Below are 27,713 nucleotides of genomic sequence, written 5' to 3'. Positions count from 1 at the left end.
TTGGCATCCACGAAAGAGTGTCCTTTATCCTTAAGATGCAGATGGACTGCTGAGTCTTGTCCTGTGGAGGTGGCTCTTCTGTGTTGTGCCATGCGCTTGTGAATTGGCTGTTTGGTCTCTCCAATGTAGAGGTCTGGGCATTCCTCGCTGCACTGTACAGCATACACCACATTGTTAAGTTTGTGTTTAGGCGTTTTGTCTTTCGGGTGAACCAGTTTTTGTCTACCAGACAAAAACTGGTTCACTACGATGACCTGGATGACTGAGAACCTTTTAATTATAAGTAGAGCTGGGCGATAGAACGATAACGATATGTATCGCGATATAACTTTTACTCGATAGAGAAATTAAGCTATCGCGATAGACCTCGCCGCTCTTGTCCTCTTAAAAAAAAAAATTTAAAAAAAAAAGGTCAGCCGATCCAAATTCAGTAGCGCAGAGCCGAACCAATCACAGCCGCAGCGTCACGTCGCGTGACTTGTTACGTACAGCACAAGTGCCAAGCCGCACGTGTGTTTGTTTGGGAAGCAGCCAGCGGGTAATGGAGCCAGTGCGTAATGGAGGAAATGAGTGTGCCGACTAGAAAAATCAACCGAGCGTGACCGAAGAGAAAACAGATGATGGTTCCAATGCCGGAGAGATTGTCGAACGGAAGAGCCATAGAAGTTCCGTAGTGTGAAGGTATTTCGGCTATTTCAAGTCTGACAAAAAACAGAGTAGCGTGCACTGTAAATTGTGCCGAAAGCAAGTCTGGAAATACAATAAACTGGTGCATGCGTCACACTGTGCGCCACGTTATTGTTTCAGTGAAATGAATTTCTACAATACTGTTACTGTTAATTCTACTCTCTGCAGTGTTTAAATGCTTACATATACACACAGTTACTGTCCCTCCACACATACGACTCGGTTCTGCTTCTATGCCCCAGCTTTGTTTACTTTTTCCCACATAGGCTTCTAGACTTCTGATTGGCCAACATTTCTGCACGGTTAGGAATCTAGCGCCACCTGCTGCTTTGGCATGTTCATAGCAGCGTTTTCCTTCATTTCTGCCTTTATGTGTGAACGGGATTATTTTTTAAAACGAAAACAGAAAATCTCAGTTTTCAAAAATACCCGTGTACGTGTGGACGTAGCCTCAGTCTCTGACTGGAAGCTCTAATTCGTCATTCGGCTTTTGTCAGACTAAAGTAACTGTTAACACTGTTTGAAAAGCTCAGCTATACAACAAGGAGAGATTGAGAATTTCCTTTTAGTTCTCAGTTTATTTGATATTGACAAAAGTTAGTCATTTTTGTCTGTTCTTCTGTAAAACAAACTAAGATTTATTTTTAGAATTAATATTTTGTTTCTAAGTGGAATTGACAATTTAGTCTGTTTCATTTGTTCTATTTTGAAACTTAAACGCTTTAGCGGCTGCCTTTTGTGTAGTTTGCAATATTTGCCTTTATTTATCTGAAAAAGTCTCATGTTCCTTAAGTACATCTACCCTGTTGAACTTATTATGGGAAATAAATATTTAAATAAAAACAAGCTGCTGATTATTTCACATTTTACTTGTGAGCAACGGCACATTTAAATCTTACAAATATAGTTATTTGGCTGATATCGTGATAGATATCGTTATCGCCTGAAATGAAAAAAACATATCGTGATATGAAAAAATCTCATATCGCCCAGCTCTAATTATAAGTAAGATTTCCTACATGTTACAGCAGCACACAGTACAACAAAGCAAATTAGAGATATATTAGAAAAATAAATAAGAAAAATAAATAAGAAAAGCAGTGCACAGATAAACTCATACATGCAGTAACCTACATACACAGAGATTTTTTATATGCATAAAGTGCAGTTGAAGTGAAACATGTATATTTTAGCAAGCATGTATTGTACCGTCCGACTGGAATGAAGTACCTATGATAGGGCTTGGTACTACATGCTGGCTGCACGGAGCTGTTTAGGGCCACTGCAGTCTCATGTAGCAGGTGAGAGGTGTTGTTCATAATGGAAATTAACTTGGCTGAGATCCTCCTTTCACCCACCTCCTCAGTTTAGGAGACTGGCCAGGACAGAGGTGGCCCTCTTTACCAGTCTACAAAGTCATTTCCTCCTCCTCTCTGTGCTGCCACCCCAGCAGACAACTACATAAATGATTGCAGAAGCCATCAATGTGTCATAAAAGTTTCTCAGTAATGTCCTGGACATCGCAAAAGACATAAGCATGCCCAGCAGCTGGCTTTGACTCTTGTACAGAAATGGGTGTTTTATTTAGAGATTGTAAAGGTGAAAGCATTTTAGAATCCACTGATAAACAAAGGGTACAACAAAAAACTCAAAACCTTATACATCCTAATAATTCATTTATTGTAGAAGAGTTTAAAATCAATTTTAGATGATGTGTTTAAAAGAATTACACAAAAACCTCATTCAAAATCGATTCCACGGGCAATCTTTTCACCTTCACATTGTGCTCCACTCCTGTTAATTAAAAAATCTTTGCTGGGAAATAACATGTTTAGTCACCTGACCTGATCTAGTAGAAATAAAATATAAAGTCTTTCATTCTTGATGGATGTGAATAACACTGTAGCAAAGCACTCCACAGCTGTGAGATCCCTCCACATTTTTCATTTATTTTGTGTACAGCGCTGGTTTCTGCTGCTTTAGAAAAAGTGCATTAGGGGCATGTTGGCCATTCTCCTGAAGCAATCGTTACTGTCCGAGTTTAGTGGACACATATCTTTGAACAAACAGTATGTGATTGTGTTGGTGATTTCACTGCATCTTTGTGAGCTACAAGAATACACCAATGGGCTGTACAGACTCACATTTATGGATGTGTGAGTTGATGTTTGATGATTCACCTTAGCAACAAACACCGCATTGTTTTTCTAGTCCTTCACTGATTATACTTTTTATGGTGTGCTTTTTAGATGGTTGAATAAGTTGCCTTTGCAGTGCTTTGGTTAACATCACAAAGTATTTCCAAACAACTGATGATGATCCACTTTCAGGGACAAACTTTTTTTTGCCCTCTGCTTTGCCAGATGTTAGAGTTTTGCTTTAAGTCTGTCTCCTAATGTAGTTTGATTTGGCCAGGCGAGTCCAGGAAACCTAAAGCTACCCAGAGAAGATGTGATCGGCACGGTGATTTAGGGAGCGCTTGATTGACTTTGTGTTCAGTTGGCGGAGCACACATTTTCAGTATCAGTCAGTTATGTTCCTTTTATTGTGGGAAGCCAAAATCACGATGGAGATTAAAATTTGATTAATTGTGCAGAAGGCATAAAAAACAACAAGTTCACTGTTAGACAGGTTGAACAGCTCACTGCCTACATTTTAAAATTGATCTCACAGTTGGATACAACAAAATATAAAAGAAAATTTTTTTTGTAAAAGCAGAACAGAAGAGGTTTATCATCCACATCTATCTCCTGATCACCAGACCTGAGGTCTCTCTCTCATCCACTGTTCCCTCTGCTCTGCTTTAGTCTGCAGCCCTCCTCAGTTCTGCTCCTCAGGCCTGACACATGTCCGTCAGGCTGCCCTGCTTCAGATTTCCTTTATTATTAGTTCATATTAGTTTTCCACACCCTGGACTCTCTGCTCAGTTCAACTATAGCTCCCCTGCTGCTCTGCACAGCCAGCAATGTACCCAGTTCTCCACGTATCCAAATGTGTAAACAATTCTTATTTTTTCTTGAGCACAGCATTTAACATTGATTTATATGTAGTCAAAAACATTATCAGTGGTTTTACAAAAGACCATTTTAGAAAAAAGTCACGTAATATCAGTTGATGGGCTTTATTTTAACACTAGAACTGGAGGGCAGTCAGATTGACCCTGTCGGAAGGCATAAAAAACAACTACAGTCCCCTGTTTATTTTTTTAATCAATCATATTCACCTAGCTTTGACTAATGTTATAGCAACAATCATATTGCTTGGAAATCCTGCAGTAGTGGTTTTAGATTAATTTCTATCAGGTCAAAATGACGTCCGCGGTGATTCTAGGTAAAATCTGTCATAATTGTTTTCTTCCAGACACCCCAAAATTCAGAATTTGGTAAATAAGTCTGATTTAGTAAAAGTTATGAGATGGTGGATTTGATTTTAACAGAGTTACAAGGTTTTTAACAATGTTAACATGACTTTAAAATCCCAGTGGGTCAAAATGACATGTTGGTGGTTCTAGTGTTAAAGAAGAAATAAAAAGGTCTTCAGCCTGGAAAACAAAACAAAAAACCCCCCAAAAAACAAAATCAGCTTAGGACTCCCTTCTCTTTAAGGCAACTTTACAGAGTGATCTTTTAGATTGGAGTTTCCGTCAGGTGGGTACCCTTAATGCCAAAACACCAAACTTTATCCTTAAAAGTGTCATCCACAGAATACTGGGTTATATGATGACTTTTTTGGTTTGTGTATAATACTTAACATCCTTTATCATACATATCAATAAACATCATTAAGACATTTTAACATATTATCTTTTCAACTCAGACTTAATCCCTGATTTCCACTCACTCAGGCACAAATCATTGAGAGCTGTTTGTCCCTTTTCTTTGTATCCATTAGACTAATTTGCCCTCATCAACAGGTGTTGAGTCATAGATGCCTGAGAGCCTCTTGGAAAAGTTAAGTGGATGCTAATGCTAATCAAAGGCCTAAAAGGATCATTGAAACTCATTGGTGAAGATGTGAGGGCCAGCTAAAAAGCTCCAGTACCAAAGGAAATTTAAATGCGTTGCGAGTCATGGCTTTGCATTGATGTTTTGTCTTTGTTTATGCCTTTGAAATAGATGGGAAAAAAAACAAGATAATGATGAATTTGCACAAATCTGTGCACATCACAACAAAGCAAGTGGAACACTTACACAAACATACACACAGAGTCATATATATATGCACACATAATAATAAATTTTTTGCATATTTATGAGCCCAACTCAGATATGCTCTTTTGTGTAACTTACACAGTTTTCATGTGTTGAGATATCTTGGGGCTTCTCTTGTTGTTTTCGCTGCACAGTAGTCGTGGCCACTGCTCCATCTTTCCTTTTTTGTCCTGACCATCGTTTCCTCTTTTACTCTTGTTTTTCTCAACATCCCAGAGTTTCCCAGTTTTTCTCACACCCATTCCAGATTTTTTCATCTCTACTCCATCTCTCTTATTGTTTTGCATCCCATATCTTTCTCTTCCCCACCCTACCGTCTTTCCCTGCAAGGATGTCCACAAAGAGTTTTCTAGCTCAGTTAACAATAATTTGTTCACATCTGTTTGTCTAACCTCATCTGTCCGTGTCACAGGACACGCCTTTGTTTCAGCTTCAAAGGGCCACGAAACTCTTTCTCACACATATTCACACGTGCACATTCCCTGAAATGAAAAAAAAAAACAAAACTTCTAAATCCACCCTACAACTCACAAACTCTTTCTTATGCTCTGTTTCAAATACTCATGCTGTCACCCTGAAAACATCCACCCACACAGACACTCACAGTGGGTGTAACTACTGCTGCGAGTGGAGAATGGAGAGAGGCGAACACCCGACAGTGTTTTGGAATTGCCCCCAGGCAGGGGGTTATAAGGATAAGTGCCCTGTCGGTTTGGTCATGATAAGCTTGGTCATGATAAGCATTTTCACAAGTGACAAGAAAAATGGATGGATCTGATACACACTGTAGTTTTACCTGCAGGAATCTGAAAAAAAGAGTGAGAGCGTGATGTTTGCATGTGAAAAGTTAAATATGCATGTAAATCAATGTATTTACAGCCCTGACACTGATATGACTCAGGCACCAAAAGCTTTGAAATACAAAGTTCTGCCTGATAATGTTGCCTAGCAACTAAGAGTTTTCTTAGCAAATGTTTCAAAAGTCAAACGTTAGTGTGTTGCACACATTTATAGTCCAGACGAAGTATTTGCCTCACTTTTTACCTGAAAAGAATCAAAATGAAAGTATGATGATCTGGCAGGTATTGTACATAGTTTTGAGCAAAGTCACAGGGAAGCAGTTGAATGACAGGTTGTTGCAAGAGATGTTTAGTCGTCTTCCGCAGCGTGTAACTACATCGTAAGCGAGTATATCTCAAGATATTTTCCCCTGTTTTCCAGCAAGTAGATGTAGCTCATGTTAAATATAAGCATTAACCTGTGGGCCTTAAAAATGAAGCCAATGTGGTGTAAAAATTGCAGCTTGAAACCTGCTTTAAGGGAACCAGTACCCATATGTGTTGAGGCTGTTACTCAAAATAATATATTACAACATTGTATTACTTTAGTTTTTTTGTTTTTAAGTGATGCATGACATTACTAAATTACTCATTTGACAAAGTAATTGTTGACTCTACATTGGACATTACTCTTACATTACTAGTTACCAGTTAATGATAATAATAATAAAGTTTATATATATATATATAACTTTACAAAGTCCTTTTCAGAAACAATAAAAAAAAGTACAAAAAAAGAAGAAAACTCAGCTATATTAGGCCAATAACATGAACATCAGTTCATCAGCAAACCTTATCATAATGAGGACAAACGGGATCTTTCTTTAAGTCTTTAAGTAAGTTATGAAGCCCAAAGAGCACTTCACAGTGATTCTTTTATAGATACAGGTCAGGGTAGAAATACGAGGTTATGGGCCTGTCTGCTCATCACTGCTGCTTGGTTACCTGCTGAAGATCACACAGGCTGCGTGATGGGGTCAGCATACTTATCTTTAATATCACTCTAGATTCTTCACTACTAATTTTGTATTAGTGTGTTGTCTTTGTAGACGCTTCAGAAGAGTCAGTGTTGTGATATCAGCAGCAGGTTGCTCTGTCTGACCTGGGCACAGTTTGCACTTCATGTTCTCGTCCTTTTTTAGAAATAAAAATAATTTCTCCACTCCTCAAATGTTGTAGAATGCTCCTCTATTTTCCTCCTTCACTGAAGTTTGCATTAGCAAGTGTGAAGGAAAAAGGGCATGTTATTTTTCCAATCTGCCCATTTTGCAGACATCGTAACAATAGTTACAACAGTAAAAACAGTATTGCAATACTGGCATTACTGCATTATAAATTTATTTTTATGTCATTACAAAGTAAGACACTACACTTAAAATAGCCGACATGTTTGCAGCTTGGTACAAACATTTTTTGGTCTTTTACCCTTAGGAAAAGCTGTGCAAGTGTGACTTTTTTATGATCATCTATTTCTAGTTTTTTAATTCTGTAGTGACTGAACCGAACCTCTTAACTCCTTGGTAACTTTTAAAGCACTTTAAATGCAAATATTCTTATATATATTAATGCACATATTCTTTGGTGGTTTTTAATACGCAGTACATCTAAAGCTGGTCGATATACTTTCTAACCACGACTTGATTGCTTACAAATATGGCAGAAGCTCTGTTTTGTGTGAGATAATAAATGTAGTGTCCACACTACATTTGCCTTGGCACATGCATTTCCATGTGGGCTGGTTAACACTATGCAGTCCCATACACCCTTCTATTAAACACATATTTTCATTCTTGATCATCTCACAAGTTATATCAAATGATTGCCGTCTTTTCTCTCAGTCAATTCAATTCAATTCAACAACAGTCACCTCAAGGCACTTTATATTGTAAGGTAGACCCTACAATAATAGATATAGAGTAAAACCCAACAATCATATGACCCCTTCATGAGGAAGCACTTTGGGGACAGTGGGAAGGAAAAACTCCCTTTTAACAGAACGAAACCTCCGGCAGAACCAGGCTCTGGGAGGGGCGGCAATCTGCCTCGACTAAGAGCCGTTTGTCTTTGCCTCCTTCATAGTGCAATCAGTCCACACAAATATCCCAACACCACACACTTTGACAATGAATGCAGAGGGCATGCATCAATTTGAATAAAAGAAAATAGCACAAATTAATGTAGGCCAGTAATAATTGTAAAGAAAATGTAAAATATCAGAAAAAGATGTAATATACTGATTAATTATAGTTGTTTTTTTTTTTTAACTACATACACCAGAGGTTTGACCTGGTCACGATTCATGAAATATTATTAAATGTTAAATTTAAGACTTTACATTAGGCATCTATTACTAGGGAAACAAGGAAAAAGTGATTCATCGTGATTAGAAACAGAGTGAAACAGAGATGGTGCAGAAATGAGCAAAGAGAAGAAGCCAAGAGGGAGTAGATATGTGGGGTAAGAACTGATGCTGACCAAAGCTGACACCCCTTGGCATGCACTGTTCACCCCAGGATATATATGTGTATGTGTGTGACTTTTTCATGCCTTTGTGCTTGTGTTTTGAGCATGACAGAGAAACAAAGGGGCATGTTTACAGCTGATTTGTCATGAGAAAGTGGTAAAACAATGAGCCTGCATAAGCATTACAGTGAAGCACACACACACACACACACACACACACACACACATATATATATATATGTGTGTGTGTGTGTGTGTGTGTGTGTGTGTGTGTATATATATATACACACACACACACACACACACATATATATATATATATGTGTGTGTGTGTGTGTGTGTGTGTATATATATATATATATATATGTGTGTGTGTGTGTGTGTGTGTGTGTATATATATATATATATATATATATATATATATATATAGATAGATAGATAGATAGATAGATAGATAGATAGATAGATAGATAGATATACACATTTAGCCAGATGAGCATTTAGCCAGATGGAAAAGGCTTTGGTTATTTCTCATGGGTGGAAATACTCTGAGCATGTAAGTGCAGCTCTCACATCCACAACCAATAAACACTCACATGTACACAAGCACAGAAACAGTGACCCATATATACCCCAGTTCCTAACAGATATGCCCATATAAACCTATTGCATACACATAAACAACTAATGATAAAAACGAATACACAGACGCACACATTTACACATGCTCGTTGTGTTTATCAGCAGTTTTGCTGTTAATGGGCAGTACACTCTGTTACCAAACACAGATGAATAAACAACTCAGCAGATAACGACGCAGATGGGTCTGTCGTCAAAATATTTTGGGGTTTTTTTAAGCTAATATTTGAAAGATCATATTTTTTATTCATACTATGACAAGTATTTTTGTCACTGTATGAATACAGTTGGCCAAAGTGCTGCATACAAAGTACTACGCAACATACTGAATGGTTTATTGTTAGTGTTTCCTTTGCTATACTTTTTGAGGCACATCTGTCTAAACTGATCATTGAGTGCTTTCATGGTGCTGTCGTTATAATATCCTTGCTCTGTTTGCGTACTCAGTCCAGAAATAGTCCAGGGCTAGCATTATTCAATTCTACACACAGTTTTATTCTTATCTTTTTATGTTTTTCTAGACACCAAGGTGAGATGCTTCAGCAAATTGAAGTGATGCATATATTACCTTTTCCAGACTAGCTGTTTCTCTCTGCTGTCAATAAACTAATCAGCTGCTGGCTGTAGTTTTAACAGACAGTGTATCACTATGTCATCTTAACTCTCCGATAGAAAGCAAGTAAAGCACATTTTCCCCCAAAAAAAGTATTTTGACCTGTCCATTAAATACTTAACTGTGATTTTTGAAACAGGCGTAAATACTTAGTTAATAATCGTGAAGCACATCAAAAATAAACACCTGCTTTTTTTTTATTAAAAAGAGTAATGCCACCTTGAATGAAAACAGCAATCTCTGGGTAGTTTTTCACAGCTGAAAGTGAATCCATTACGTGTGTCCTGCTCTCTTGTATATGTGTGTGTTTGTGTGTGAAAGTTATGAGAATTCATTGTTAGGAGATGAAAGTCAGACAGGATATGTTAGACAGGGGATGGCAGATGTAAGAAATGGGGTCGCCTTGTTATAGGTAATGTCCTCTGGGACTGTGTCTCTGTGTGGGAATTCATCATACAGTATGTAAACTGTCACTCAAGAAAAACAGAGTTTGCTTCACACAGAACAGACACTTAAACTAAAAAATAGATTTACTTTTTTAATATTTACTCTTTGCACACCTGTGACTTCACCAAAATCTGAATTTAATTAAGAGAGAAATATAAAAGTTTCATATCTTAGCTTCAACATCAGATCCCTCCGAGCAACTTCTCTAAAGAGCTATTTTTCCTTCTGTGATGCATCATGTTGCTGGTGATTAGAGTGTGATTGGCACTGGGATCAGAAATAGATTTCAGCACCATGGAGAACATTACACTCTGATGTGGGAGAGTTAAATTTAATTAGGGAAAAATTAACCACATACATCCTTCAAGACATGCATGCATCCAAATACACACATGTATAGTCTGAACCTTTTTCTTGTAACCTGCCACATCCATAAACACACACAGCCATGTATCCATGACTTCAGAGGACATTGCATTAACTTCCATTCATCTGATAGAAACGTACCCTAACCTTATCAAAACGCTAATGCTTTACGACAAACCCTAATCTAAAGCCAACTTTATAAAGAGCTCTTCATCTCGAAAGGGAAGGATTTAAATTTAAGGTACTTGTTTTTTTGTCTCATAAGGAAGACACAGACCCATAAAGTAGCAGGTTGTAGGTCCTCGCAAAATAATTAACACACACAGAAACTGACTGCCAATTAAACTCTCAGACTCCTGATCTGACACTTAAATAACTGTGACAATGATGCTGCGTGACTGTGTGGTGAGTTTGTGAGTGTGGAGCAGACGACAATGTGCGTGCGTGTTTGTGTGTGTGAGCAAGATGGTGGGGGTTGGAGGGGGTGGCTAAATGTAGGATTTGAGTCAGACAGTGATATTATCAGCACAATATCATTTTCTGTGACTGCAGAATGTTGACTTCCTGTCAAATACACATGCCCAATTTCATTTCATATAAATTATATGACTAGTTTAGATTAAAGATCCTATAATCAATAAGTTATAATGTGACTGAGGCTTATGTCTTGCAAAAATAGAAATAACAACAGCAAGGAATAATAATAATTAATGGCAGATGTGTTAGTCCATCGCAGGACTAACACAAAGAGCCCTATATACATTCACATTCCTACAGCCATAATCACTAATTAAATTATTAATATTGATATTTTAAATAATAATAATAATAATAATAATAATAGAACCTACACTGAACAAAGCTACCTCACCGTGGAAACAGATTGAAGTTAATCTTATCAGAAAATGAAAATGAAAATTTTAAATATAAGTACAAACCTGTGAAAACCTGAGCTAAATCTGTCCCTGTCCTAATATTTCCAGACTGCACTGCATATCCATCTGTGCCCGCTGATATGTCTGCTGGTTTCCGGATTCTGCTTAGTCCGTGTGAGCCATTTACCGAAAATCCTCAGCAGTCTGATAAATTGCACCAGTTAGTTTCTCCCACTGTTGATTCTGTGGACTGGATCTTTAATAGAAATTTCCTTTCTAATCACTGTATCATTTGCATTAATTTGCAACAGTGTCACTGACATCACTGCATGATTTATATTAAGGTCATGATGTGACTGCAGAACATCATCCAGAAGAGCTCACTGCTTTTCAAGCACATTTGCATATTTCCTCATTTTAGTGTCTGCCCTCTTCTTGCACACAGATAGACTCATACCTGTGCGCATGGACAGGTGCATTAATGGATGGGTGCATTAATTGGGTTGTGGTTTTACAGCAATTATGTGCTGGATTATTTCATGGTCAGAAGCACTGACTTCTATCTCTTGATGTATTTCAGTAGACAGATGCTTCATGGTGTGATAAAAAGTGGCGCTAACGTGTATTTACGGTTATATGTATTGGACATTGTAAGCAATGCACACGCTGTGCTTGCGACCACTTGCAGTCACATGAGATTTAATGCAAATTCTTTATGAAAAGAACAGAAACAGACATACTCTGTTCACCAGGGATATAGTTAGGTTAGAGTTCCTCACATATAAGCACTTCTTTTGACTGAGTGGACTTACACAGCCAGGCTTCTGATCAGCAAAGTGGAAGAATTTCATTACAAATACAATTGTGCCCCAGCACACACATGCAGTCACATTTACACACATGCTCCAGACTAGAAGTACATGCTGCATTAATGCCCGCTGCCCATGATACACACTGGAGTGCTGTGTTAACTGTTGGAGCCGGAATTAGCAGACTGTTGAAAAGAGCAGAATGACCGGTGACTGAGGCGGAACTGCAGCACTGTAGAGAAGAGAAACACAGAGAGGAGGTGAAAGGTAAAGACGGGGCTGAGCAAGAGGAGGAATTAAGAGAAGCTCAGAGTGAAGTGGAGGAGGAGGAGGCCAAAGCTTCATCATCACCATCAACTCCCAGGGGTGCAGGCTGTGCCTTGATTATGCATTCAGTGCTCTAAAAAACACACACCACTCACAAAATATAGCCCTGTCAGCCTACTTCAGCACACAGCCTGACCTTAGGGAGTGTGTGTGTAAGAGCTTTTTTTTTCCCCTCTTGAATTTTCAGGAGCTCGGGAATAGATTTAGATTTGTGAGGCCAATTAATGATTATTGTTATCAAATGTCAAAAATAGATTTATGATTGCATTGATTAGTTGTGGCAGCATTTTGAGTGGTTGTAATTTCATGTTCACCACCAATGAGCAGCCGTTTTACTTAAAGCATAACTTTAGAACCTACCCATACAGCTTCTGTACATATAAAGTTGTTACCTATATATAAACATGAAGCAAGAATATTTCTTCCAGATACTTTAAGTATTTTTGTTACAATAGATTGATGTGTTCACACAGATAATACTCCTCACCTAGAAGGCGCCCAGGAGGCAGCTTACTCAGATACCGAACCACCCCAACTGGTTCCTTTCGATGTGGAGGAGCAACATCTCTACTCTGAGCCTCTACCGATTGTCTGAACTCCTCGCCTTATCTCTAAGGGAGAGGCCAGCCACCCTTTGGAGAAAGCTAATTTTTGCTTGTGTCCACGATCTCATTCTTTCTGTCACTATCCAGAGATCGTGATCATAGGTGAGGGTAGGGATGTAGACCGACCGGGAAATTGAGCGCTTTGCTTTTACGCTCAGTTCTCTCTTCACCACGACAGACCGGTACAGCGTTCGCATCATGGCTACCAGGGCACAGACCCTGACGGTTCGGTCTCCGGCTACCAAAACTAGCAATGACTCTTGGTTCCAAGAGAATTATTCTGAATGATTTTGGTGGGGGACCAGTTATTGTTGATATTCATGACCTTCAGGGAATGCATGTGAATATTTTTTGACCTTTTCTGCAGAATAATAATAGCAAGCCAAATTTAGTTAGTGACAAATGTTTCCTTGAACTGAAATATTCAAATGTAATCGGTGTGAAAAGGTCAGACAATAATATTGTTATTTGATGGACACCAGTATATAAATACATGTTTGATAGAAACACAACCAAGTCTTTGCCCTATCTGAAAGATATCAGACTTTTTTCATACTAAAACCCACATGTTATATTATACACACTCATTGTACACTTGTTAGACATTTATTAAGTCCACAGTATTAAGTATTAAGTTCCACCTTACATGGAACTCAAAGCATTTATAGAAATGGTTGAAACAACCTCCTGAAGTTCATCTTGTTGGAATAATATTTTCTTGGCACACTTTGAGCCCTTTAGTACTAACTGAGCACTGTTTAATTATCATGTCCTGACCATGTGCACCACTGTATGACCACAGTATACCATGTTCATTTGGCTGTTTTCAGCAGAATAATGCATCATGTCACAAAACTCAGATGATCTTTTACTGGTTCCTTGAACATGATGATGAGTTTGCTGCGCTAAACGGCCTCCACTGTCAACTGATCAGTATTAGCGTAGCGCAGTATGAGCATATGTCATAATTAGGTTTTGTAGGTTTTGTAGACATAAAATATCTTGACATCAAAATGATGCATTGCTTGTAAAAAGGGTTAATAGGATGCAAAAATGGTAAAGATGGTTCACTTTTGCCATCAGCAGGTGGTTTCTCAACAACATGATGATGTCACAATATTAAGACGTACCCATGTGCTAAGTCTGCCCACTGAAGTGTGGTCTCTTTATCATGTATGAGAAAATCGCGGGCAGACAGACATTTGATGTATTATAGTTGGCTAGTCTTTGGGTAATAGTATATATGTGGGCTGATTAGTAGATAAAACTGCAGTATGGAGACGGCTGTTTAAAGATTTCAGATACAAAGAGTGGGGAGAAGTTTCGAACTGTGAAATGGCCTGCTGGGTAACTACCGCAGTCTCACTTAGAAAACAAAGATAAAGATAAACCCAAACAAATCTACGTGATCCATTTCAATATGTGTACTCGGCACGCTCTTATTTAAATTAGTCTTTCGTCCTTTGCTGAGGATTGTTTCTGTATGAGCTGTTGTTTATATGTTTAGCGGTCCTCTTTTGCATGTCTTTGTGGGTGCCGACGTCTAAAAAAGTTTTTCTCTTGGGTGTGAAATTGCATCTGTGAACAATCTGCTTTGCTTCTTCTTCTATTATTAAATTGACTAACTAACTGATTAGCTGTAACCACTAACAGACAGCAATCGCCTCACCACAGACTTGTACCGCAAGGAGGAAAACATCACAGTAACGCCACAGGGTGGAGTCATCCACAGCCCACGCTATCCCAACGCTTACCCTCGCAACCTGCTGTTGTCATGGAAACTGCTGTCACCACCAGGGAGCCGCATACACCTGGAGTTTGACGGACAGTTTGGACTGGAGGAGGCTGAGAATGGAATGTGCAGGTAAAACTTGACACAATACAGCACGCGATCTAGAGAAGTAAGGAGGGCGACGTGAAAGCCATTCAGGAAAAAAAAGACAAGAGTAGTAGAAAAAGTAGAATACCGGAAACAAGGATTAAGGCAGTGAACAAAAAGAAGAAAGAACACTGATCATTTCTGAGCAGCTGTAAAGGAGAAACATCAGATGAAGGAAGAGTGATTTAGAAACCCGAGCAGGAGATAGACTGATGGAGAAGTGTGACAGGGAGGACAGGAAAGTGTATTGTGTAAAAGCCTCGAGTCTGAACAATAGCAACGGTAAAATATGTGTGAATTATTTGGTACTGTAGTCACATGGCTCCACAATAAATTGGAATTTAAATGAACTGAGAGAAAATAATATTAAAAGGTATAAGGTGCTGGAATCACTGTAGGAGAGATGGATAGCTGAAGTTTGCTTTCTTGGCAAGAACTATAAGAAGTTTGTCCTTGAGGGCTGCAGGGAGAAAATAGACTTTTTAATCCCCATATGCAACTCAGCCATCTTTGTAAGCACTTTCCTGAAAAGACAAGGGGGAGCAGCAGGGGGTGGGGGGGGGGGGGGGGGGGTTGAGAGGAGGAGGAGACAATTGAAAAGGTAGTAAGAAGGAGAGAGAGCTTTGCCCAGTCTTTCAAATCTTGTTTGTCATATTGATTATGTGTGTGTATCTTTGTGGGCTTATCATCATGCAGTTTATGGTGATGGTCTGCTTGGCTGAGAACTCATCATAAACTTCTATCATAACAAGTCTGATTACTCAAAGTGCCTCATAACCCTAAAAGTTACCTGAACCATTACAGTGGTGGAAGTGTCCATAAAGAAAAATTAGGCTTTATTCCAAAGTTGGTGTTATTTGTTATGCTCTGCGTTCAGTCTAGCCATCTATCTACCAGCTGTTTGTGAGATTGGCACAAAATTGGAACAGAATTTCATGGTTGGCGTCAGTGACTCATTTAAAATTGCTTCATCAGCCTTTATGTCATGAAAATATTCAAAGTCTAGCTTTGCCCGTGAGGCTAGTTATAGCCATGGTGATGTCATATAGACAGTCATATATCAGGATATGATAAATAAAAAAAAATAGCTGGTCATTTGAAGGACTTAAAAATGTATTTAACATAAACTAAGCTAACATGTAGAAGCAGTGAGTGAAAAACGGCAGCTTGTAGGTCCGGAGCATCTAGGTGTGTGTTAACGAAAAGTCAAGGAGGAAAGACATCAGCAGTGACCTTACAGGTACTGCTGCCTTTCAGTCTAGGAAGGTTTATATGGTCATTTCCAAACAATTTATAGTCCATCATTCTACAGTGAGAAAGATTATTCCCAAGTGGAAAACATTCGAGATAGTTGCCAGTCGTTCCAGGAGTGAATGTCCCATCAAATTCACGCCAAGGTCAGACTTTTAAATCCTCAAACTACAGCGAAAACCAAAAAGCTATATCTCAGACTCTGCAGACACATGACAGCAAAAGACTGCCAACTATGACTTGTTTGAAAGGTTTGTCAGGAGAAAGCCTCTTCTCTCTAAACAGGGTTAGCACTTGAACAACCACAAGACTTACCAAACAATGTCCTTTTGACTGATTAACCAAATTGGAGATGACCATCACTACAACTACTGCAGCCCTAGGATCTGGCCAACTCGCAATCACGGAGTCAATCATGAGTTCTATATACCGAAATGTGAGGCCATCTGTCTGACAGCTAAAGCTTGTCCACAATTGGGTAATACAGCAGGGCAAACTCCAGACCTTAACCCGACTGAAGACTGTGGAAGAACCTTAAAGGAGCTGTGCATAAACAAATGCCCACAAATCTTAATGAACTGAAGCAAGAGTGAGCCAGGGTTCCTGGCTATAACGACTGAATCAGGAGGTGTTTTGTTTTCACACATTGCTTCAGCATTTTGGTTTAGTTTTTATAAAATAAATAATGACATGATGTGATATGTCAAGTTTTTTGTTAGTCTCAGGTTGTATTTATCTAATTCTAAGTCCTGGTAAGGAGTTGATCATTTTTAATGTCCTTATATGCAAAACCTTAGAAGTGACATAATTGTTATTGTGGCCACGTGTGCTGTGCTAGCAAAAATGGAGCATCAATTCTGCCACAAATCACTGAACTTTTAGCATTGCAGCGAATAATTAGCTTTGTTTTTTAATCTTTGGGCATATTTATTTTGGCTATTGTCATAGCATGTTATTTAAAATGAACAGAATCAGAATCATCTTTATTTGTTCATCTTTATAAAAAACAAGTTACAGAAATTCTGATGTAACAGTATAAAAGATGGACGTAGCTACCGTAACCCAGTCCCAGTTCGAAGCCTTGACATGAGCGTTTCTGTCATCGTCATCTTGGTTAGAAAAACCTAGATGTGACGAGGAATAACACGTTTGACTATAAAACTGCACGTTCTTGTGATTGATCGTAAGTCAATCTTTAGTTTCATACCACTAAATAATCCTAATTTCAAAAACATAATACAGTCAAGATTTACAAAATAGACTTATTTATTTATTCAGTATGACTCAAAACGAGTGACTGAGCTGATAAACTCAGCAGGAAAGTGTTGACAGAGGCCAGGAGTTAACTGAAATTTTGACAGTAGTAATCCTCGTCCCTGCAGGAGAAAATACAAGAATATTATATGAAGATAAATTGGTTTATAAACTGTGATGGCTGTTTACTGTTTTCCAGCTCTCTGGCTGCTTAATCATGACCTTAGCAAGAATACGTTTTTTATTTCCAGAAATAATGTGCAAAAAAGCACCAAAAATCTAACTACCGGTACTTGTGCTTAACTTGAACATAGTTTTTTGTGTGTGTGTACAGTTTTAATCCTCAGCCAGTCTCTCTTATTTCCTACGTGTTAACATACCTCTATGTTGCTCTCACTCACACTGCAGGTATGACTTTGTTGAAGTGGAGGACCAATCGGAGACCAGCACTATAATTTGGGGTCGGTGGTGCGGGCAGAAGGCACCACCCAGTCTAAACTCGAAAACCAACAAGCTCAAAGTCACCTTCAAGTCTGATGATTACTTTGTTGCAAGGCCAGGATTTAAAATCTACTACTCACCACTGGTAAGGGGCACACACACACACACACACACACACATACACACACGCACACACACACACACACACACACACGCACACACACACACACACACGGCTGATGACGAATTATTGGCTGTTATTTGAAACACAACATAAAGTCCTTCATTCAAGTGTGTTTTTGTTTTTAAATCCGATCAGTGTCAGACTCAGTACCACAGCAGTGCCCTAGGTAAAATGCCTCTTTGACCATTTTACTTGTGGCGGCAATAAAGAAAAGGCATGAGATGGAGATAAATAGATAGGAGAGTCAGGAGCAACAGAAAAAACACAGGATCTTGTAACGCTGTCAGTAGACTGCCAACATGTGTAAGCCAACCGTGCTTTTCTCACATGTCCATTCAACAAAAGAGGAGAGATGAAGGGATAGGTGAAGGAGGGCAGGACGGTTGGGGGGAAAAGATGAGAACATGTTCTCTCAAAGGCTGTCAAACAAATTGATAAGGAGATTAGCTTTGTCATTCTGTCGGCAAGAGGAAAGAAGAAAGTGAGGGAATCCGATATGAAATGTTCACCCACCCTATTATCAGAGGGGAAAGGGGAAGAGAAAGATCAGTGGAGAGACGCACAGACATTTAAAGATGTTCCCAGACTTCCTCATTTATGACAGAGAGAGGAAGAGACACAGCATCACAGACAGGGTTGAACTGGTGGCACTGCTTATTATCTGAGAAAAAAGAGAGAGAAAAAAGTGGTGTGAACACAGAAGGAATAAATGTCTTAGCGGGCAGAGAGAGGAAAAGATAGATATCGTATTTATTGAAGATCCTTCCCTTTCCTAGTGCCATTTTCATATTACTTTTATTTACTCTTGCTGTTATTACAGTTTGTACTCTCCATAAACTGTATAGGGTGTTTAGGTTAAATTAGCCCTTAACTACCTCGACTGCAAACACTACACAGCAATGTCATTCAACCTAATGTAATGACAATGAAGTAAAAGCACTTCATAATAGAGCACTTGCCTAAATGTATCTACTTACTTCCTACCACTGGCGTAAACCACAAACTGCTCTCTTATCTCTCCCTCTCAGACTCTCATTGCATTTCGCTGCCATCCCTCCCTCCTCAGTCTTTGTTATTTCTCCTCTGGTCAAATAATCACGCCTCTGTACATTTAAAGCAGAATCCAGCTCCAGAGGCTTATCTCATTTAATCAGTTTTACCCATTTTTCAAAGCGCTCCCATGTTTGAGTGTGTGTTTGTCTCTTTCCGTCTTTCACACACACACACACACACACACACACACGCACACATAAACACAGTTTCCCTCCAGCTAGACTGGAGCTTTGTGTGTGGCTTAATTTAGCAGGTCTAATTTGTTCTCTCCAGACCTGCCGAACAGATAAGAAGGAGGAGGAGAAGAGGCAGAGGGAGGAAAGGAGGAAGTGAGAGGCAGGGAGAGGCAGGCAGAGAACGAGGAGAAGCAGCAGTGGAAGGAGAGAACAGGTGTCTGAGATGGTATCGGCATGTCAGCTAATGACTAAAACAACCTGAACTGAGAGAGACAAAGAGAGAGAGAGAGACTCTTGTGAAGAAGTAAGTTATATGAAGTGGACTAAGGTGGATTAGATAAAAGAAAAACATTAGGGAAAGTGAAACAGTCGGTATAATTGGGGGAAGGTAAAGCAGAGTCACACAAGGAAGCAAACAAAGAAAAAAAGTTAAATTCTTGCTGTGTTGACACCTAAAACACTTTATATCCAAACCTACTTTAATCTCAGTTTGTTTGATAAAAAGCCTTCCTTGGTCCTAATGTCTTAGATACGAAGACCCAACTTTGGCCAAGCTGCATGCAAGCAGAGCAGCAGACTCAGTCCTCCATAAGTGTGACTACTTTGGAGGAGTTGTGGAAGGATAACGAACCATAGCTTTAGCTTTAGCATAAATTTAGCTGAATATTTGGTGTTGATCCATTGCCACATCTTGGGTTTACAGATCTATCGAAGTAGATTGCTGCAAACTCACTTGCAATTCTGCTTGTGTGTACGTCACAATATGAACCCAAGAAAAATGTGTTCTTTAAAGCTAAATGAAAATTCTTAAACAGTGACATGTGGGAAAAATGGCACATCGCTGCTCATAATGAGCCTATATGGCTGCTCATTAATTAGTTAGGCTTCATGTTCTCCTTCTTTAAACTAGCTTTCTGGTGCTTATTTGAACCATCAGTATGTCAAATGCTGATCTAAATGAGGTAGTGCTGCACAAAATAGCACAAGTCAAAAAAAAGTTGGATATCTTGCTAATGTTTGTCCAATGGGGGTATTTATGTGGCTAGATATAAACAGAAGTACATGGAAATGTATTTCTACTCTATTCTTAAAATTGAAACAGCAATTGTGAGTGCAATTCCATCATTTGGGTCAAATTTCAGTTGATATGCGAGTGTGTGAGTATGTGTGTCTTTATTTCACATCTGCTAAACCACCCAAACGAGAGACAGACAAATAAAACCCTGTAGGCATCACTGCAGTCAGAGGTCTAACTTGTTATTCATGTCAGTCACTGTTTCCTCCTAAAACATTGTTTTAAACTGGTGTTACTCACCACCTGCACTGCAGAATTACATGAAGCAAAGGGTGCATTTCATTGTACAAGAGAATCTTTTTATAAAGGCCCCAAAAATGTCTTTGAGCATCTGAATATGCCATCTATTTACTGTGAAGGGAAGCTTTTCTTTGTTTATGTTTGTAAGAATATTATTGATTTTCTTTTTTTTTTTTTTTCATTGTTTTTCGTAGTGTTCCTAGTAAGTGCAGGTACGTCAAGCACAGAGAGTATCAGTTGCAAAACTTTGTGTCTTTTCTTTTCAGCCATGCTTGGGATCATTGTCCTGGTACATAACCCAATTGAGACCAAGCTTTAGCTTTCAGATGGCCTCACATCTGACTCTAGAGTAATTTGGTATACAGAGGGGTTTAGAGTCAACTCAGTGGCTGCATGGTGCCTGGGTCATGTGGCTGCAAAACCAGTTGAAGTCATCACCCCTCCACCACTTTGTTGACAGTTGTTATGAGGTGTTTGTGCAGTTAATATGCTGGGTTTGGTTTTCACCAAACGTAGTGCTGGGCGTTATGGCCTAAGAGCTCTATTTTGGTTTTCTCTTATGCTAACAGAGTCTCAGATGCAACTCTTTGATTTTTGGGAGTTTCTCTGAACATAGGATGGTCCAACCTTGGGCTAAATTTGCTTGTAGCACACATCTAAATGCTTCAGACCACCAAGTTGCTAAAACGTCTGCTTTTATCGAGGTGCTCAGACTTGCTGATAATCCGTTAATCAAGTGCATTTGATTATCAGCACCTGGCTGCTACTTACCCTTTTAAATCCTACAGAAACAGTAAGGAGCCACTGCATAGAGTCATATGACAGGACATATGTTTTGCATACTGACTAAACTCCTGTAATCCATTAAGTACGAGCCTGAATTATTCCTAGATCAGGAGTGACACCAGAGGGTCCAATCTGGCCCACTGAATGTTTTTGCCAAGTAGAAAAATTGCAGTAAAAGTGAGTGGGTTTTTTGAACTGCAAATTTCATTTGAGTCAGAGGTGTGAGTCATCATTGCTGACAAAGGCATTACCTGTGGGTTGCCATGCCACACAGAAGCCAGGTGGTAAAGCCAAAGAGCTTTGCCCATGTTAATTTGCTTTGCAACAATAGCTTTTCTGGTAAACAAAATACTGAATGTGGAAAATCTGAGACGTGTTGTTGGAATTGCACTTATTTCCCTCGAGGCTTCTCGGACAAGACATCACCTGTTTGTTATGTATAATCTTTCGTGAAGAGTTTTAATCACTTGAGATCTAAACAGGCCGTGTGGGGTCCATGGACTAAAATTTCCTGCCACTGATCCACAAACCAAACCTCCATTGACACAGCTGCAGGAATAACTGCATTAGTTTCTGGTTGAATATGTATTACAAAAAACAAGAGAAATAAATAAATACAAATTAAACAAGGAACTGTAACAGTAAGTCTTGTCAGTTCTCTAAGCTGAACATTAGCTCACGACTCAAACATAGATGAGACAGCATAAAATGTGGTCAGTGTGACTTAACTTCTAACTTAAATGTCCTCTGGCTGTGAGGGCGATAGCTGCTCATGCAGGGTAAAAGTCGACAGAAAAATGCTCTCTCCCTCCTCACCATCTACTGCTCACTTAATCCTCAGCTGCTCCACTGTCCAACTGTACAAAATGGAGGTTGAAAAGGGCAGCTCCCTGATGTCCCGCCCTGGGCTGCTACTGTAAATAAGACTGCATCCTCTCAACATTAGAAAATGTGGTAGAGTGCCTTGAAATATTAACGTTGCTTCCATGATTAGCATTACTTTGTTGTTGGAAAATGAGATTCTCCTCTCTGTGTGTCCTGTAGAATTGAAACTTTTCTCCTGACTTTTACTTCCTCTTCTCTGCTTTATTCACGTGATATTTACAAAGAATCTTATTTAGATCTGCTAACATATATTGTTCAGGGCACATTGCAGAACTTTAATCAGTTAATCTGAAGATAATGACCTGGCCTGCTTTTATGTTAATCACTTAGGCTTGTCTAATGTTATAAAAAAAATACGGTGCTGAAAAACAAAGCAGGATTTTCTGATAAAGCGTGACTTAAACATTTGTGAAGCATCCATCTTTTCATCCATTTTTGATCTACTAATCCAATTCACAGTCACTGAGGGTTTGGGACCTATTCCAGCTGTCACTGGGCAAGAGGTGGTGTACACTCTGGACTGAATTGTAGCAACAAAATAGTGCTACAATTCAAAATCTGTTTTAGTGAATAAGTTCTTCCCACCATATGAACATAGCAGCAATCTGCTCTTAATGCTCCCATTTCCAGAAAAAAGGTGTTTAATCCAATATGAGAACTTTAGAGAAAGAAATATCCTCTGGACCTGATGAGTTTGGTAGTGAATTTGGATTATTTAATCATTCATTACTGCAGATGCATCATTTTGTTGCTACAGTTCACAAATTAATGATATCTTTTCAGTATCATCCAGGAATTCCCTCCTACCCTCGTGAGACCGAACCTATTCATTATGTCCTCTCCAGTGGACAAAAAAAAGAAAGTTACACTGAAAGATGTCTGTGTAGGTTCTCAGTCAACCAGATCATGGTGAACTTCTTCTTCAAGAAGTCCAGTCCTTCTCTTTTCAAACTCCTTAGACTAAACTGAAAGACACTGTTTCCTCTCAGGAAAATAGACAGGTTGATGATTTAGTGCTCTCTTTGGATGCTGAGAAAGCTGTTGACCAAGCTGAATGGTCTTTTTAATTCACTGCTTTAACAAATTTGGTTTTGAGGACAATTATAGTGGATGGCTTGAAGATCCTGTATGAGGCCACTATTCTTGTTAATGGTCTTAGATCAGATAGCTTCCCAGTACATCAAATGTACTGAGACTCATACTGGTGAAAGGGCTAGACAATAAAAGAAAATACCAAATAGACAAATAAATAATGAAACATTAATAATGAAGCAAGCATTCTGCATTAATATGACATTGACCTCGAGTTGAGTTGAAAAAATTCTGTTTTTCATCTTTTTACTTTTTACTAGTACTGAAAATTTGTTTCCATTGCACGAGAACACATTTTTAAAAAGAATTATCTCTGTCCATGCCCTGTGATGAGTCAAGTCTCTTTATTCAATCCTATTAAGGATGACATGAAGCTTTTGATCTTAAAAGGAAACGGGACTAGGCGTCTCTAAACATGCATTTACTCAAGCACACAGGCGTGTTTTTATCACTGCAGAGGACATTGCATCAACGTACACTCATTTCCTGTTGTCTGTTAACCAGGCGTTAGGTAACCAAACATGACATAAACCTTACCTTACCCTAACCTTACCATGAAAATTTCATAGTATGAGTCCTCATAACATGAGTAATATGAGTGCAAACACACACATGCTCTTACACCTTCTGACCTCATTCACAGCTGGTTTGGGTGTGCAGTTATTTGTATGAGTACATTTATCCAAAGGCCACATGGAAGAATCTGTTAAACAAAAAACCTTTGCACACCGACTATCTTTGATGTCAACTCTATTACTAGCACACACTAAGACAAAGCGAGGGCGCTGTGTGTTTGAAGTCCAGTCGAGACAGATTTACTGTTCCACATTGACTGGGGATGGTATTTAAGACTCTTCAAGGAGAGGGATTCGATAGCTAGAGAGATTTTATGTGTGTGTAAAAAGTGTGATCTCTCAGACATTGTGTGTGTGTGTGCGTGTGTGCGTGTGTTTGTCTGTGTGAAAACAAAAGGGCAAAAAAGACAAGGAATGTGTGAATGAGTGCCAAATAATTCAGTCGGATGAGCGTTTCGCGTCAAAAAATGCTTTGACCAGAGTCTGATTACGTTCCCAGACAGATGCACATACAAAGGCATGCTGTGACCGGCTTCATTGAAAATTCTTTCAGGATTTCACTGACACACTGACAGTTTACCATCTGGACAGGCAGATACCTGAATGTCTTGGAAAACATGCGAACGCTCCACCCCGTATCCTGCAAGTTGACTTCAAGGGCAGCGACTTGAACAGTAAAAATGTGAGAGCATTGAATTGATAGATGGAAGCATTTACCTTTAGCAAGCAGAGTTTCCATTCTCACTCATCTTCACAGTCCTCTCCTAACCTTTACCTAGGATTTTATTTGCCTGACTTCAAATCCAATCATCACTTACAATAACTGTAGTTTCGCTGATATGTGAAGAAAAACACAGTTTGAGAAGATGTGGAAATATGTGCAGTATGACTGTGATGTCTGAGAGATTTAAGAGAAAAGGTCACTTAGGTGGCATTATCACTACACTGAAATACATACCAATAGTGGTTATAGGTCAGTCATTCACACCATGGAGCAGATACACTTAGGTTTCTTCACATAGCAAACCATGCATTAGAGGCGTATGCTGCAAAAGGTCACAGGGGATGGTGCAGTGACTGGGTGGGCTTAGAAAATGTTACTAAATGTTACAGACTTTGCCAATAAAGAAAATGTTTAATGTCCTCTTAAGCAGCATTTAAAGGTAATTCATCTCATCCCAACAATCTTAACCTCAACTTACTCAGTTGTATCCACATTTCTGCATTGTCAGTCACCTTTGATGTGTCACGTGTCATATCCATGTAGCCTCTGTGTGCAGACTTTTTAGGAGCTTATTCAGCCATAAGCAATAACACCAGTTATTTCCATTTTCTTTTTCTGCAGTATGAGTCTCCTTTGCCTGCATCGAACACCAACTGGGAGGCTGTCACCGTGCCCATGTCGGTAAGCCATTCTCACACAAACTTTATTCATGAGTTATTAGTATAAAAGCCTGCCTTCCAACACTTCCAACCCGTGCATAAATGCATTTGTAAGCACACCAGGAACAATGACTTGTAATTGTAACATATGGACCATTTGCATAGGCCAACACTCACCCACACAGAATACATTATTGCATGCATGTACTGTATTTAATATGCATGAACCTTACAGTGTCAAATGACTTGCTTCCTTAAACTAATGTTTAAAGTACGTTCCGGAAATCAGTGTAATTTCTGTAAGAGTATGTTCTTTGACTTATCTGATCATAATAATTAATAATAAGTGGGCTTCTGGCTGTGAGGAAATTTTAATACATATGGGTTGGTTATATAAGTATGTGGGTGCACGTTTTACACTAGTACATATACTCTTATACTCTTACAAGGATTAGATAATCCAAAAAGAAAAGCTAATACAAATGGTAACAGATGACAATGTCTTTATTTAAACAACAATGCAAAGGGGCTTTAAACATTTTATTTCAATATTCAGTTGAGCTCTTGTGAACATTTATTTTATAAGAGATTGTTTCACATTTTGATAGGAAGATTTACTGATACTGAAATTATCATTTTTATAGGATACTTATTAAGCCACTTTATTTAAGAGCTTACAATAAATCTTAACAAATCTCAGCGGCTCTTGCCTGTTTCTACATTGGATGAATCCACGTTTCCCCCTTAAATTGCTGAAGCCTCATTAGGACCCATGTTCTCTGACCTTAATGAAAGTCATTGCTGATTAGGGCAGTCAGTGTCATACCTATAATGTCCAACATGTCATAATAATTATACTCCTAGAGTAGTGGTCATCCAAATATCTTTTGTTTAATCTGGTGCTACGTTTTGTGTTTGTTGTTTGTTGTTACACTTTCTCTTACCGTACACTACTAAATCTCCATTTGCACTATTTGCCTATTTGCACTACTCTGCCTGGTTTACACTCAATGTCACTTACCCATTATATTGTATATTGTATAGCTTTCTTGTTATATGTAAAATTGTATTTATTTAAATTTTTACTTTTTAATTATTTTACTTGCATTTTTTAAATCACTTTTATATTTAAATATATTTAAATGTTCATTTGCTATTTATCTAGGGATTGAAGAGTAACGCAATTTCTATTCTCCGTATGTCCTGTACATGTGGAAGAATCGACAAATAAAGTTGACTTTGACTTGACTTTGACTTGTGCACCCCTGTCCTGACTATTGTTGGGAAGAACTGACAAGAAGGAGATTGTGATTTCAAGAGTGTATGTTCGATATAAGAACATGTTTTTAAATAGCAGAAATTCTGTGTTTAATGTTTTTCCCCACATGTGTATATCTCAGACAGTAGGTTGACATATGCACAAACAGGTGACATATAGCTAAAAAGCATTGTTGCAAAGATTTTGGCATTAACAATATTCACATGAGGTTTAATAGGGTTCATTGTATTGTTAATATGTGCAATATATGCTGTAATGCTCATGTTCAACCATGTGATGACTGGTAGCATTTTCAATTTTGATACAAGGTCAGCCTCACACTCAAGAGTGCTTACAGGCCTGGATGCACTCATTCATTTGAGCAGAAGCGCTGTGTGTGTAAAGAGTGAGCATTTACATTATAGTAAATGGAGTTTCTTAAAATCCAGATTTTGCTAAGTTTATAAATCTGATGTTTATTCAGATTTTTCAGAAATCTGTACAGAATTCTGATCAGAAACAAACAACAGCTCCAAAGTTATGGCTGTTGCTTCAGCTGTAATCCTTTAACTGTGGAAATTTAGGATAAACTGTGGAATTTAGGATAATTTAAATAGAATTAAAGAACTAGTTTTACTCTTGACCTTTGCAGGACAGTGGTGGCGGGAAGGTGTCAGCGGCGGTCACAGAGCAGGCACCTTTTTCACTCGATGATTTAGACAGAACCATAGCTGCCTTTGACACTGTGGAGCAGCTTCTCAGATCCCTCAACCCAAACACATGGAGACAGGACCTGGACAGCATCTACACTCAAACACACATACATTATAGATCCAGGGCCTATCACCTGGCAGGCAGACATAATAAAGGTAAGTTTTACATCTTATGAAAGTTTGACCTTATCTGACCTTAAAGAAGAGGTCAGATGCCCAAATTAAGATTATATTTATAATCCCCATATATAATTCCCTATATGCCTATATGCTGTCAGTATAAACAGTGGCAGTAAAAACATAATTGTGAATACTCTGTATAGCATTATTATCATTTTGACCTTGAAATCAATCTGTTGACCTTGAAGGAGAGGTCAGAGGTCAAATGTGACATGATATTTTAAATCTTTATATGTTGATAATACAAACCACACCTGTAAAAATCATAGTTTCTAAGTTATAAGCTTATTATCTTTTACAAATAAATCATTAAGGTGACCTTGAACACCTCTATGCTGTTATCAGTGTTGGGCAAATGACTTTGAAAAAGTAATTAATTATAGTTACTAGTTACTTCTTCAAAAAAG

The 27,713-nt window shown here is 38.6% G+C and overlaps 1 protein-coding gene across 1 annotated transcript in view; it reads left to right on the top strand.

The window, feature by feature from the left end:
* The window catches only part of pdgfd (platelet derived growth factor d), a 53,222-nt gene that overhangs the window by 16,335 nt on the left and 9,174 nt on the right, over positions 1-27,713 (top strand). Inside the window, exons 2-5 of the mRNA XM_086261372.1 lie at positions 14,556-14,745; positions 17,674-17,851; positions 25,118-25,177; positions 27,066-27,282. Of these exons, the coding sequence (XP_086117498.1) occupies positions 14,556-14,745; positions 17,674-17,851; positions 25,118-25,177; positions 27,066-27,282 (645 nt within the window). The remainder of the gene's footprint in view (positions 1-14,555; positions 14,746-17,673; positions 17,852-25,117; positions 25,178-27,065; positions 27,283-27,713) is intronic.

This window comes from Aulonocara sp. 'chitande type north' Nkhata Bay, linkage group LG14, assembly GCF_057382095.1.
Source record: "Aulonocara sp. 'chitande type north' Nkhata Bay isolate Kocher_YH1m ecotype deep benthic linkage group LG14, A_spYH_male_GT1.1, whole genome shotgun sequence".
Classification (NCBI taxonomy): Eukaryota; Metazoa; Chordata; class Actinopteri; order Cichliformes; family Cichlidae; genus Aulonocara; species Aulonocara sp. 'chitande type north' Nkhata Bay.
The sequence above is the reverse complement of the archived record's forward strand: the minus strand, read 5'-3'. Positions and strand labels throughout refer to the sequence as shown.